General features: G+C 35.1%; 1 protein-coding gene across 1 annotated transcript; it reads right to left on the reverse strand.

Moving 5' to 3' along the window:
- Positions 1-438: 438 nt before the first annotated feature.
- On the reverse strand, positions 439-15,872 carry LOC107600804 (fibroblast growth factor 12-like). The gene is made up of 6 exons (XM_016292771.1): positions 15,083-15,872; positions 12,772-12,882; positions 9,874-10,236; positions 9,281-9,429; positions 2,948-3,146; positions 439-1,789 (listed from the first exon to the last, which is right to left on the reverse strand). The coding sequence occupies exons 1-6, from the start codon at positions 15,288-15,290 to the stop codon at positions 1,659-1,661; spliced, it is 1,161 nt and encodes a 386-aa protein (XP_016148257.1). The 5' UTR covers positions 15,291-15,872; the 3' UTR covers positions 439-1,658.
- Between the last annotated feature and the right edge of the window lie 564 nt (positions 15,873-16,436).

Raw genomic sequence — 16,436 nt, forward strand, 5'->3', positions numbered from 1 at the left:
GTGCTTTTGGCAGGATAAATTTCAGTAGACAACAGTGTCATTATTTAGTGATGCTAATTCAATCTAGTTCAATAACAGTGCCAATCTTGCAAAGTTCAAGTAGAACACAATCCCACAATGCAATGCATTCAACCTTCTATTTACAGTGCGAAAAACTACACTTTTTCCTCATTATTTTAAAGGATGTCTTACACAAAATTGGATTAAACATGCAAAACAACCGTATTTATTTCAGACATCTGCTGAAATAGACATGCAACATAGTGAGAAAAAAAATTTAGTACACTACTGTTTGGAGCATTTATCATTGCAAGCGTTTCACCTACTATTTTTAAAAAAACTATTAGGCAGTATTGAATATATACTGTGCAGTAAGCAGTAGGCTAGGACTCCATTCTGAACACAGCCTGCGTTTTAACAAGGAGTGAATAAAAAAAACACTGAGCGAAAGAAAGCCGGGGCAGTATATTCTCTGGTTTTAAGTGGTTTAGTCCAGTTTAGTTACTCCGAGGGCAGTCTGTGCTTTTGGCAGGATAAAAAAACCCGATCTCTCAGAGAGAACGGTTTAAAACAGGCGTATGGTGAAATGAGAGCAGACGCTTCCGTTTACTGAATGCAAAATCTCAGATTGAGACATCACTGTCCATCCGCTTGATTTTGAGCACATTCAAAACACCACGGGAAAAAGTTTTCAAATAAAAGAGTTCGATCTGGATGTTTGTAACATTCGCCACGCCATTATTGGCTCAGAAATCGTCATGATTATGACATCATAACCATAAGCTCATTAACATATCACCGCCCACATTTACACATCAACACCTATTCAGCGGCCCGCCCCAATAAACGGCACCAGTATGCTGATGCTCTCCAATCATAACAGTTCATTTACATATACAAGTCTTAAAGGTACAGTAGCAAGCCTATTTCAGAGACGGCGGAAAATGACATTGTTGAATGTCGAGTAACATTATAAGAGGGGATTTAAAGAAAAATGCTACAGAAGTGGAGACTGTATGACAATTCATACAGTGGAATGAGATGAAGCAGATCTGCTTCCGTTTCAGTCAGAGCCTATCAGCAGAGCAATTCCTGAACCCTCCAGCCAATCACAGAGCAGTATTCACAAGCCCCTCCCCCTCCCACCCAGAATAAAAAAACAAAGCAATGATTGGAGGACACAATCGATGAGAACATTCAAGATTAATGAGGTGAGAGACGTATAGCGGTGAGCGAAAGTGCTTTTGGCATTCATAAATCAACGTGTGATCATCGAACATGGCTTTAAAGCTCAGACTCCCGAAAGAAAACACCCTCACGCGTCTCCACGAGCATGTGACGCCAACAGACTCTTGCCAGACTTTGCATAAAATGTAAAATCATGTAGTGATTTTCAGAGACTCCTAAAATATTTTCACAGGCAAGAATTCAGCTTTTTTAAATACTTTTTTTTTCATGTTACTTTGTTAATTTTTGTTTCAGTTGATGTTTGTCGATGCTGAAGTTGCTGTTGTTTGTTCGGGTGTAAGAAAGCATTCAGCTCCAGGGGTCACCGGATGTGTATGTGTGTGTGTGTGTGTGTGTGTGAGAGAGTGTGTGTATGTGCGCGTGTACATTTACAGGTCAGTGTGTGTGTGTGTGTGTGTGTGTGTGTGTGGCTATGAGCCTTCATGATCGGTAGAGTCCTGGTTCAACTCTTTCCTGGTGCCCATAGTGGGAGTTCCTGAGTTTTTCCTGGACCGCTGCTTCTCGTCAATATCATGCAGCGACGGCTCCTTATACATACACACTGAGACACAGAGACAAATACATACAAAACAACATTATTAAAACAGCAGGGGTTTTGAAATTAGTCATGCATTAATACAGTGCTGGTCAAACAACTCTGAGAAAAAAAGCTACAATTTTGCATTATTTTCTAATTCATGTGTGTCTGTGTGTGTGTGTGTGTGTGTGCGTGTGTGTGTGTGCGCGCGTGCACTTGTCAAGGATAGAAAACCTGAAATATTTCACATTGGGAAAAAATGATTAAAAATAGTAAATGACTTTTATCTGAAAGTGTAACAATGCAAACAGGTTTTCTGTAAGGGGTAGGTTTAGGGTTAGGGGATAGAAAATATCGTTTGGTCAGTATAAAAGTAATAAAAGTCTGTAGAAAGTCCCCAGGGGTAGGTTTAACAAACGTGTGTGTGTGTGTGTGTGTGTGTGTGTGTATACACAATATGTTAAAAGAATTGATCATATGCATATGTATTTGTGTGTAGTTCTGGGTGATGTAGTTGAAATAACATTTAATACATTTTATTAATATATTATTTAATATAATATATTAAATATTCAATTTTATTTCATGTATTTTAATATGTGTTTTCTATAAAATTCTACCTACGCGCATGCACACATATATAAATTATATAGAATATTATTTAAAAAAAAAGACTGGCAAATATTGACATTTTCTCTCTCTCTCTGTATATATTATATTTCAAGCAAATAGCCAATGATGTGAAATAGATTTGAGTAAAAATCTAGTTAAAATAATCAATTTATGATTTCTACTTTATTTCACTCAAATAACACAAGGAAGAATTTTTATATTATTTCAGCTTTATTTATAGGTAACCATTTTAATCTACATGGCCTTAATATTTCAATAAAAGCAATTTTAAAAATGCCAAACAAAGAACATTTCTGAGTAATGACCAAAGAATTCAGTTTGAATTTTGAACTGATTCATTAAAACAAACAGATTGAAAGAACTATTTTATGTAAATTATTCAAACATTTCAAACGTTTAAATTGAGCAAGTCATGACACACATCTACTCTTAAAATATTTAGTAAAATAAAAATGAATAAACTGTAAATATTTCATGCATTACCCAGCCCTACTTATGCATGTGTGTATGTGTATATGTGTATATGTATGTGTGTGTGTGTGTCCTCACCTTCAATGGGTCTGGGCACGAAGTGTGAGCATGGTTTAGTTTTCTTGACCCGGTTTCCCTTCATGATGATTCCTTCTTTATTGAGTCCGAGGAACCAGGCGCGTCCGCTCTCATGCTGGCGATACACCGTGGATGAGTAGATCACATAATAATTCTCAAAAACACTCTCCTTAAACTTACACTCCGCTGTGAATGTATCCTACAGACAGACAGAAACAGAGAGAGATCGAGAGAGATGTTAAAACACAATTACAGCTCTCAGGTGTGTGTGTGTGTGTGTGTGTTTATAGAGTCTTTGTCCCAGTTTCTTTATAAAGTCTTTTAAATGCACAGGTGGGGAGGGTGGAGACGGCCGTCAACCGGAGCAGAAACCACCTCAGGTGAACACACGCACGCACGCACACACACACACACACACACAAACATTTGACACAATTAATGTTTTGTATATATTACACACAGTGGGGTATAAAAACCTGAGAGCACCAGGGAAAATGTTTATATTTTGCATTGGAAATTTAATAAATCTTTTTCACTACAAATTATATTATCAGCATAATATGAGTGAGATTTTAAACTGAAAAATGCATCTAATTTGAGAACGTGCGTCTTATATTTCATTGGAAGCAAGAAAATCACATATTTGATAAATCACTAAATTCTGAAATATTTTATTATTTTTTCATTGTAATAGAGAGCTTGATTAAAACAAGGTTTTTGCTAAATATAAAATTCAAGATACTTAGACATTTTGCTATGCAGCATAATTTACACATATGTATTAATATATACAAACATATGTAATATATGTACATATATTCCACTGTATATAGTCATTTTAAGTGAAAACAAATATAAAAGCTGTAAAAAATTGGAACAAAAATATGTATGTTTATGTAAGTGTAATACATTTTTGGACATTATATGTCATGTACATGTACATTTACCCTAAAACCCATCAATAAATGTTAATAATGAAGAAGTAAATAAAAAAAGATAGACATGCCTTTAGAAATGTTCAGATTTTTGTATAAACGGCATGTTGTTGTTAAAGTTGCATTTATAAATAAAATATATTGTTGACATATATGGTTGCTGCATATAATATATAAAAAAAATCATCGTATAGATAGTATTAACATACACAAATCTTACGCTAAGGGTTTTATATGTGTCATAAACTTATATCTACCCAGAGAATGTGCGTATGTGAAAATTATATTTTGGTAACATATATGGCAATATCACTCTTGATATTGGGCATTATATGTCATATTAGGGCTGCGAGATTATGACAAAAATCATAATTGTTGATTATTCTCTTGAAATTGTAATTGTGATTTATTTAATTACGATGATGATCACAATTTTCATTGAATGATGTTTATAACATTGAAGCAACTGCATGCCATATTTTTAGATGAAAATAATAATAACAAACTGAAAAGCTTCTATTGCTTTTCTATAATATTAAGCCTCAAATGTCAGCTATACATTGGATTGGTTTCTTCTTTAAATAAAAAAAGTAAAAATATGAATGTTATTATAATGTTATACTAAAACTACAATCAAAACAGTGGAAAAACCTTTAAGATAACCTGTAGAGAAAAAAAAAACATCTTAAGCATGCAGAATAATTTAAGTGGACTTTGAACGATTAATTGCCGCTTTAAACAATTCCGTAATTGTGGCATCTGTAATTGTGATTAGAAATTCAAGTGTGTGCAGTTTACATTATACATCAAAATGTCCAAGTATCATCAAGTTATGTTAATCAGAGGCCTTATTTTACAAATGAATTGAAAAACTCTATTATAAAAAACCCATAGGAAAATCTAAAGAAAACCCATAACCAATTAGTCTTTGGGGTTTTACGCCGTGGCTGCAGCAATCTATGGTTCTGTTTTAAAACTTTGTTTATTTACAGATATTTGTCCATTTTCCATGTTTTTAATGTGATCTCACATGAAATATTTAATAAATCAACATGAAAATGTGCAGAACTTTGTAAAATGACAGCCATTTGATTTTTGAATCTGTCTGGGTTTTGTGTCAATTCACATTTCCAATTCAACAAGTAAGCACAACTTATTACAATTATGAACAGACTTGAAAATGCACTTGTGTATCATTGTTTTTTGCCATATTTTGTGCTGATGTTGAGATAAAATCTGCAAAATTCTGTGGAACAAATTTAAATATGGTAAAAATATGGTAAATGAAGCTGAGCCTACAAGAGTTTAATTGCTGAAAACATCACATTAGCTGAAATATTTAATAAACAAAGAGAAAATGTGCACGACTTTGCAAAATAACAGCTATTTGAATTATGAATCTGTCTGGGTTTTGTGTCAGTTTGCATTTCCAATTCAAAAATTAAGTATGATTTATTATGAACAAACTTGAAATCACACTTACATATGATTGTTTTTCCAATATTTTGTGCTGATGCTGATATAAAATCTGCAAAATTCTTTAAAATGAATTTAAAATGGTAAAAACTGAAATGGAGCTGAGAGCACAATACTCTAATTTACTTAAAATGTTTAATAAATTAACAGAAAATGTGCAGACGTTTGTAAAATGAATCAGTCTGAATTTTGGGTTAGTTTGCATTTCTAACTTTACAATTAAGCACAATTTATTATGAACAAACTCACTGGTTTCCCCCTTATGTTGTGCTGATGTTGACATAAAATCTGCACAATTCTGTGGAACAACTTGATAGATAGATGGATGGATGGATAGATGGATAGATAGATGGATGGATGGATGGACAGAACGATAGATAGATGGATGGATGGATAGATGGATAGATAGATGGATGGATGGATGGATAGACAGAATGATAGAACGATGGATGGATGGATGGAGACAGAACGATAGATGGATGGATGGACAGAACGATAGATGGATGGATGGATGGATGGATGGATGAATGGATAGACAGAACAATAGAACGATGGATGGATGGATGGATGGATGGATGGATAGATAGATAGATGGATAGATAGATAGACAATTTCTCAGGGTCTGTTGCTTCTCAAAGGACAGATGTTTCACATGAAACAAAAGAATATTCAAAGGAAAAAGGGATGGATGGATGGATGGATGGATGGATGGATGGATGGATGGATGGATGGATGGATGGATGGATGGATGGATGGATGGATGGATGGATGGATGGATGGATGGATGGATGGATGGATGGATGGATGAATGGATAGACAGAACGATAGAACGATGGATGGATGGATGGATAGATAGATGGATAGATAGATAGACAATTTCTCAGGGTCTGTTGCTTCTCAAAGGACAGATGTTTCACATGAAACAAAAGAATATTCAAAGGAAAAACAAAAAGGGATGGAATGAAAAAGAGAGAAATAAATCCACTGAGTTTCAGAGGATGGTTTCAAACACTCGTAACGCTGCTGCTGATTCAGTTCCACTCTGAAAAAATCGACAGGAGGGAAAAAACCCAGAGGAGAGAAAAAACAGGAGCAGCGGAGGAGTGCAGCAGGATAACGGAGGGATGGAGGGGGAGGAGAGATCAGAGAACCAGAACAAGGGATGAGTGTTCGTGTGGGATAGAGAGCGGAATATGAGAGAGAATTCATGTTTACAGCAGTATTCATGTGATGAGGAACACACTCTAGTCTACGCAACATATGAACATAAACGCAATTCATGCGCTGAAATGCAATTCACAACACAACATGTGAATATCTGTTAAAAATTTCATTTATTTCTGTGATCAAAGCTGAATTTTCAGCATCATTACTCCAATCTTCAGTGTCACATGATCCTTCAGAAATCAAATCTGCTCAAGAAACATTTCTGATTATCAATGTTGAAAACAGCTGAATATTTCAGTGAAAACACTGCGATACTTTGTGAAATACTGCCATTCAATTTTTTGAAAGAAATTAAAACCTTTTATTCAGCAAGGATGCATTAAATTGTTTAAACGTGACAGTAAAGACATTTATAAGATTCATAAAAGATTTCTATTTCAAATAAATGCTGTTCTTTTGAACTTTCTATTCATCAAAGAATCATGAAAAATTAAATGTATTATGGTTTCCACAAAAATATTGGGCAGCACAACTGTTTTCAACATTGATAATAATCAGAAATGTTTCTTGAGCAGCAAATCAGCATATTAGAATGATTTCTGAAGGATCAATAACAATTTATAATATATTTAAAATTGTAATAATATTTCACTGTTTTTACTGTGTTTTCGATCAAATAAATGCAGCCTTGGTGAGCAGAAGGGACTTCTTTTTTCTTTTTTGATCAGAGGTATAAAGTGACAGACAGGAAACTTCTTTATGCAGGAAACTTTTTTGCCCCCTTGAGTACTGAAGTTTGTTACTGTACAACATAACACGCTGAACAAGAATTCATGCAATTCTGTTTCTGCTTCAGCTTCAGCTTGTTCATCAGCTGTTCTTCATTTTGCTGGAAGCCGACCAAATTCTGTCTGTATTGTGTTTCAACTCTCCAGCTGATCAATATTCTCACTTTAGATGAAAACATGTTTGCCCACAGCTGTCGGATAAATGAGATCATGTTATATGAGAATTCCCAATGACTTGAAACAAAACGAAACTACAAAAATCTGTCCTGAAACACAACATGCCAAAACTGATGCTATTTACTTTCTTAATGCACACTCTTGGTCTTGTTGAAAAGGATTGCATGTTACAGTGCATGAAAAAGTGTTTATGTGTTCATAATCTTTCATCAAACTGAAATGAAAACGTTGCTTTTTTCAGCTGACATCGCCTGTTTCACTCATATTATCGTAGTCAAATGGGTTGCGAAGTGCATTTCATGTTGACTTTAACACTGAATCTGTCGTAAGACTCGAGAGCTGAACAGTAATGTGTGTCTCACATGTGTCACACAAAGGCTCGCAGTCTAAGCCTGTTGGACTCGCTAATGTGAGTTTAGCAGATAAGGAGGAAGGCTGTGTGATTCAAAAGCATCTCACAGAAGATTCAAGACATGAGTGGGCACCTTTAAACCACTGAGAGAATGCAGGAGCTGCAAGAGAGATGGAACGCTCCAAAATCCTGAGCTTTAGCAGTAAAACATCCCTCTCGAGATGAGCTCAGAAATGTGTGTGTGTGCGTCCACACTCACTAATGCATATGCAGATCTGAGAAATACACACAAACTGTGAGATCAGGCGAGATCTCTCTCACACACACACACACACACACGTGATGAGGGTTCTCAGCTATATCAAGAAAACATTCAAGTCACCCCAAAATCAAAGAAAGAAATGATTCATTTTGAGAATCTTTTTGTTTAAATAATTAAAATGAGAAATGATGTCTACCCTAGGAGCAGTGAGATGTTTTGCATGGTGAAAAACACATTTTCCCCTCAAATTCTTATTATTGCAATGCATCTGGCCTCAATTTTTCTTAATGTATAAAAACATGATAATAATAAAATGATATATAAATATATTCAAAATGTTATCAATAAATGTATATTTAAAAATATATAAAAAGTTTGGAGTCAGTAAAATGTTCAAATGCTCTTCTGCTCATCAAGACTGCATTTATTTGTTTAAAAAAACAGTAAAAACAGCAATATTGTGAAATATTATTAATATTTCAAATAAATGTTCCCTATTTGAATATATTTTAAACTGTAATTTATTCCTGTAATGTAAATCTGTATTTTCAGCATCATTACTCCAGTCGTCAGTGTCACATGATCTTCAGAAATCAGTATAATATGCTGATCTGCTGCTCAAGAAACATTTCTGATTATTATCAATGTTGAAAACATTTGTGCTGCTCAATATTTTTGTGAAAACTGTGACAGATTTTATTTCTCAGGATTTTTTGATGAATAGAAAGTTCAAAAGAACAACATTTATTTGAAATAGAAATCTTTTGTTACATTATAAATGTATTTACTGGCACTTTTGATCATTTTAATGCAACCTTGCTGAATATAAAAAATGCACTGACTCCAAAGTTTTGAATGGTAATGTTATATATATTTATATATACATGGAAAAGTTCTTTATTTTTTGTAATTTAATTTTAAAAAAGCAAACTTTCTTATATTCTAGAGTCATTGCACACAAACTGAAATATTTCAAGAGTTTTTTTTTTACATTTTTTTATTCTGATGGTTACGACTTATAGCTTAGGAAATAAAAAAATTCAGTATCTCAAAAAGTGTGAATATTTTCTCAAAGATCAATCAAAAAAGGTTTACAAAACAGAAATGTTCAAGATCTCCAAAGTAGATTTAATTATGCACTCAATACTTGGTTGGGACTCCTTTAGCATGAATTACTGCTTCAATGCAGCGTGGCATGGAGATCAGCCTGTGGCGCTGCTGAGGCGTTAGTGAAGCCCAGCTTGCTTTGATAGCGGCCTTCAGCTCGTCTGTATTGTTTGGTCCGATGTTACTTATCTTCCTCTTGACAGTACCCCATAGATTCTCTATGGGGTACAGGTCAGGCATGTTGGCTGGCCAAACAAGCACAGTAATATCATGGTCAGCAAAGCACTTGGAAGTGGTTTTGGCACTGTGGGCAGGTGCCAAGTCCTGCTGCAAAATGAAATCAGCATCTCCAAAAAGCTTATCAGCAAAAGGAAGCATGAAGTACTCTAAAAATCTTCTGGTAGACGACTGCATTGATTTTGGACTTGATAAAACACAATGGACCAACACCAGCAGACGTCACAGCACCCCAAATCATCACTGACTTCAGAAACTTCACACTGGACTCCAAGCAGCTTGGATTCTGTGCCTCTCCAGTCTTCCTCCAGACCTTGATTTCCAAATTAAATGCTAAATTCACTTTTATCTGAAAAGAGGACTTTGGAGCACTGAGCAACAGTCCAGTTCTTTTTCTCCTTAGCCCCAGGTGAGACACTTCTGACGTTGTTTCTGGTTCAGGAGCAGCTTGGTTCTAGGAATGTGACAGCTGTAGCCCATTTCCTGAAGATATCTGTGTGTGGTGACTCTTAATGCGCTGACTCCGGCTTCAGTCCACTCCTTGTGAAGCTCTCCCGAGTTCTTGAATCGGCTTTTCCTGACAATCTTCCCAAGGCTGCGGTCATCCCTGTTGCTTGTGCTTTTCCTACCACACTTCTTCCTTCCAGTTAACTTTCTATAAATGTATTTAGATTCAGCCCTTTCAGCGATGACCTTCTGTGGCTCACACTCCTTGTGGAGGGTGTCGATGGTCGTCTTCTGGACAACTGTCAAGTCAGTAGTCTTCCTCATAATTGTGGCTGCATGTTCTAAACTAGCACAGGAGGTAATCAAACTAATCAAGCTCAAAATGGAATATTCAAATTTTTTGAGATACTGAATTTTTAAATTTACTAAGCTGTAAGTCTTACCCTTACGGAATTAAAACAAAAAAACTCTAGAAATATTTCAGTTTGTATGCAATGACTCTAGAATATAAGTAAGCTTTTTTTAATTAAATTACAAAAAATAAAAGAACTTTTCCATGATATTCCAATTTTTTGAGATGCACCTGTATATATATATATATATATATATATATATATATATACTTCCTCATAATTGTGGCTGCATGTTCTAAACTAGCACAGGAGGTAATCAAACTAATCAAGCTCAAAATGGAATATTCAAATTTTTTGAGATACTGAATTTTTAAATTTACTAAGCTGTAAGTCTTACCCTTACGGAATTAAAACAAAAAAACTCTAGAAATATTTCAGTTTGTATGCAATGACTCTAGAATATAAGTAAGCTTTTTTTAATTAAATTACAAAAAATAAAAGAACTTTTCCATGATATTCCAATTTTTTGAGATGCACCTGTATATATATATATATATATATATATACACATATAGTGTTGTCAAAAGACCCGGTACTTCGGTACCAAGTCGGTACTTAAAAAATGAAAACGTTACGGTACCAGGTTTTCTTAAGTAAAAAAAAAGACGTAGCGACCTCAAAAGGAGGAAACTCATCAAACTAACAAAATACTTTAAAGACCTACACCCGGATCAAATGAAAGAGTTCAAACAGCTACGTTTCAATTTAATTTTTAAATAAATAAATAACTTCTGTTATGAATATTATTCTATATTTTAATTTGAATGTCGGATTGAAATAAACATCGCCGTTATTAGCATAGTTAATCGTTAGCATAAGCGCGGCTAACGCTAATATAATGATCATTAGAATGAAGTTTATTTATTAACTATTTAATGCTCCTATAATTTTTATTGGGGTAAAAAGCAGGAGGACATGGTGGTATTTACTGTTTTTACACACCAGAGGCTTTTAAATGAATTGTGAATCTAAAATATGCGTGTTAGAGAATGTACAAATGGTTAACATTGTTTATGTCATATCAGTCCGTCAGAAAAGCAGTTCTGGGCTTTTTTTTTTTTAGTTAAGTTAGTTGGTTAGTTGTTATTCTTGGCTGGATAACTCTAGCAGCTATAGATAACTAAATATGTACACAGTTTGGATTAAATGAAAGTACAGTCAAATTTTATCTCCTGTATAGACCATCTAACATCAACTTACAGTGAGTGAACAATATATTTTTACAACATTAATGTTTTTGAATGTTATTTAATACAAACACTTGATCATTCATGTTTGTTCATTGTGCATTAAATAATTTTAACAGATTGAACTGATTTTATGTATTAGTACATTTTTAAATTAAGCCCAAGAACAATAATTGCTCTATAACTATTGTTTATTGATAGGTTATGTTATCTAACTAATGGAATCTTACTGTAAAGTGTTTTTAATACTACAGTTTTCATCTATTTGATATAGACTTGACTTAAAATATATGTAATCTTATCTAAATTTATTATAAAAGCTGAGGTTTGTTATTTACTGAAAAGTTATATTTTAGCTGTTGTCATTGGTCTAATGTTGCATTTGGTCAGACTCAGCCCATTGCTTTACTTAAGTATATTATATTGTTCTTTTACAGCTGCAGACTGAGGAAGATCCTGAAACACACCAGCAAACCCTAAAACAGACAACAGTTTACAGATGTTTTTCAGCGGCAGCAGAAATATGACAAAAACTTTTGGGTGAAACTTGTTTACTTTTTTTTCATACTTTTATTACTTGCGGAAAAACTTGAAACGATTTTAAATAAGTATAAAGAATGGCACTGATTTTTGTACATTTTATTTTTGTTTGACTTTATTAATAAAAATAATGTGTTTTTTTAATTAGTATGTTTTTGTGTTTTGCTTTGGTACCGAAATTGGTACTGAGAACCGTGACAACACTTTGTAGCAATAGCCAACAATACATTGTATGGCTGATTGATGATTGATTTTTCTTTTATGCCAAAAATCATTAGGATATTAAGTAAAGATCATGTTCCATGAAGATATTTTGTAAATTTCCTACTGTAAATATATTAAAACTTCATTTTTGATTAGTAATATGCATTGCTAAGAACTTCATTTGGACAACTTTAAAAGTGATTTTCTCAATATTTAGATTTTTTCCCACCCTCAGATTCCAGATTTTCATATAGTTGTATCTCAGCCAAATATTGTCCCATCCTAACAAACCATACATCAATGGAGAGCATATTTATTCAGCTTTCAGATGATGTATAAATCTCAATTTCGAAAAATTGGCCCTTATGACTGGTTTTGTGCTCCAGGGTCACATACTGTATATATATGCAAAAGTGAAGGGAACATTAAGATCTGCAACAACACCCTTCAAATCTAAATCATCTTTTATTTCCTTTTTGGATTTCAGAGTGTATCAATTTCTGACACAGAGGGAACAGACAGAGAGACTCACTGTTGTCACTGTTTTCGTCTTTGGACCCGCTGACGGTTCCGTCTGGCTGCATCTGCAAGTAGAAGCCCTGCTCGCTGAAGAGCCTGGTCACTATCCCCTTCAACTGAGGCTCTGAAACACACGGCACAAACACGTCACAAAAACACAACCGCAAAACCTGCACACCATCAGCACTCTCAGAAACTGCTTCTTTGTAGCAGGTTTGAGTTGAGCTACATGGCTCTTTGGACATTATAAAGTCTCAGATGTTACATTACAGGTTCTTCTGATCCGATAATGAAGAGCTAGACAAAACAACATGTTTTTATGAAACTTAAAATGCAAAACCCTTCTTAAAACCTTTAAATAAACTACTCTAAACCAATCATGCACGCAAACAAGCGCAGGTTTTGAATGGGACGGATGCATCATAATGCATGCTGAACTGACATATAATGCTTAGTATTGTTCAAAATGAATGACTTAAAAAAGGAACCTGTCATGTTACCGAAATCGCAAGTGCTGCTAACCAATTAAAATGTGTTAATTGTTTCAGTACCTTGCTAATTATGTTAGTAAACCGGCTCCCCTTCTGCCCTGACATCTGTGACACTGTCTCACTCCCAGCATGTTTTCAAGCGTTTCGACCCAATATTTAGTATTAAAAAAGGTCACGCGCTATAAAAAGACCAATGAAATTTGAATTACAGACACACTTGTACTATATTTCTCGTTTTAGAAGAGCTCAGTCGACCGGCATGAACAGAGACAGGAGAAAAAGTAGTCAAAAATGATATAGACATCATAAACAAACCGAAACTGAACTGAACAGAATAGAGTTTGCCAGCTTTAATATGCATGTTTAATTTACAACAGAATAGTTTCTGATTGTAACATTGAAATGTAGCATTTTCTGTGAAGCTGCTTTAAAGCAACATGTAAAAAAAAAAAAGTGCTTATATATGAAAAGCGCTATTAAAATGATCTTGAATTGAATTCATTTGAAGTTTAATTGCAAAGACACACCTGTAACCATTCAGAATAAAATAACATGCTGCAGTTCACGGTCACACTTTATAATGACATTTATTAATAACATCAAACACTGTGGCATTATTTAATGATTATTGAAATGACAAATGTAAAGTTCAAACTCGATACATATTTAAATTATGTTCACATATATTTGTATGCATGTAGTTATCATTTGTATGTGAAGCACATTCACTACCTGTTAAGCATTAAAATGTTAATGCACGAATATATATATATATATATATATTAGTCAACATTTGAAGTGGATCAAACCCTTTCAAAGTTGTCCTAAAACCAAAACAATACCCGTTCTTGTAGCACAACTTTGATGAACTTTTTTGATCCACTTCAAATGTTGACTACTGTATATTTAACTAGATTCATGTCTAATATTGTAGAACTATTCATATTTTCAATCTATATTAATATTTTAAAGCGTTTATTGTGAAAGTTATCATTTAAAAAAATCATATATTCAATGATATTAACAGACAAATGTTTTACATCTAACATTTGTTTTTATTATACATTTTAATTTGATCTGATATTGTATATACACTTTTAATATTTTAAGGTATTTATTGTAATGTATCTATCTATCTATCAATTGTACATAAACTACTTGTTAAACAATATAATGCAATCAAAGTTATCAATAAAACAATCATATATGTGACCCTGGAGCACAAAACCAATCATAAGTCGCTGGGGGATATTTGTAGCAATAGCCAACAATACATTGTATGGGTCAAAATTATAAATTTTTCTTTTATGCCAAAAATATGTATATTAAGTAAATATCATGTTCCATTAAGATATTCTGTAAATGTCCTACTGTAAATATATAAAAACGTAGTTTTTGATTAGTAATATGCATTGCTAAGAACTTCATTTGGACAACTTTAAAGATGATTTTCTCAATATTTTGATGTTTTTGCACCCTCAGATTCCAGATTTTCAAATAGCTGTGTATCAGCCAGATATTGTCCGATCCTAACAAACCATACATCAATGGAAAGATTATTTATTCAGCTTTCAGATGATCTATACATCTCAATTTAGAAAAATTGACCCTTATGAATGGTTCTGTGGTCCAGGGTCACATATTTGCATTTAGCGTGCATAAACTTCCTGTTTTGCATTATGAATGTTAATGCAGTCATCAAAGTAGCCTAATCAATAAACAATCACGCAAAATCTATTTGTGTAGCATAAACAGCGACGCAAACTCTCATTCGCGGTTGTCAGCGCGCACAGGTGATCGTCACGCGCTGCGCACAGGTGGGAATGAACTGACCTGGTTTCCGGCGCACGGGTCGTTTTTTCCCGCTGCAGAACCGGACTTTACCGAAGAGTCCGAACAGGTGCCGATTGCACAGGGAGCTTCGGCCGGAGGGCTCTTTACAGGGACTGGAGCGGCGCTTACCGGACACGGCTCGCTCGCTGTTTGACTCGCGCGCCTGCCGTTTCTGTCGGATGAGCGAGCTGGCGATCGCCGCGGCCATCTCACGGGAGAGCGAGGGACGCGGGTCCGGTGACGATCGTGCAGATTCGGTGCAGATTCACGGTGCAGACCACCGGCGCGAGGGAGCGAGCGCGCGCGCGTCTCTCGAGCAGGCATGCACCGGAGCATGAGCGATACCGATAGACTCGTGTTTCTTACCACGGAAAGCACTTAGAGTTACATAACCGCACAATTAGAGCACATAACAACACCGAGACCGTCCAAAAACGAGAGTCCTAACGGAGCGTCAGTTATTCACGACATGAAGAGCTCCGAAACGCGCAGCTGCAATGACGGGCGATGGGTGTCCGCTTCTTAACTTCTCATCACTAAAGGTCCGGTTTGTCCTCCTCAACATGTTGATTTAACAGCTCTCGTCCCATCTCCGTTCACAGTCCGTTTCCAGCATCTTTCCTAAGATCCGGTGCAAGGAAAATCCTCAGAAAATCCAATAGAGTGATTTTCAATCTACAGATGCATCTTGTGTGATTCCAGCCGAGGAGATGAAGCTCAGAATAATGCGGAGGGAACGAGAGACAGGGAGGGGGAGTAATGTGTGTGTGTGTGTGTGTGTGTGAGAGAGTGTGTGTGCGTGTGTGTGTGTGTGTGTGTGTGTGTGAGAGAGAGAGTGTGAGAGTGTGTGCGTGTGTGTGTGGGGTCGGATAGAAGGAGAGCGACTCGACTGGGAACAGAGGGGAGAGGTCAAAGCAACAGCTTTCCCAAAAAATAGTCGCAGCGGGAGCACAACGGCAGCTTAAACCAGAAACAAAACTTTGTTGACCAACACTATTAAAAATACAGGTTCTTTATTGGCATCAATGGTTCTATGAAGAACTTTGAACATCCATGGAACCTTTCAAATGCAGAAAAGGTTCTTTAGATTTTTTAAATGTTCTTCAAAAGGAACCAAAAATGGTTCTTCTATGCTCTATGGTATCACTGCAAAAACACCCTTTAGTAACCTTTATTTTTAAGAGTGAATACGAGTTTTTAAATGGTGCATCTCCGCATCTTTGAGGTATGGAAGCACAGGTGAAAAAAATAATAAAAGGTAATTCTGACTTTTTCCCCTCCCAATGCTGATCATTTTTATCTTGCAATTCTGACTTTTCTCTGAATGGTCTCAGAATTGTGATATAAATTCAGA

This window comes from Sinocyclocheilus grahami, unplaced genomic scaffold, assembly GCF_001515645.1.
Source record: "Sinocyclocheilus grahami isolate Dianchi unplaced genomic scaffold, SAMN03320097.WGS_v1.1 scaffold292.1, whole genome shotgun sequence".
In the NCBI taxonomy this organism is placed as follows: domain Eukaryota; kingdom Metazoa; phylum Chordata; class Actinopteri; order Cypriniformes; family Cyprinidae; genus Sinocyclocheilus; species Sinocyclocheilus grahami.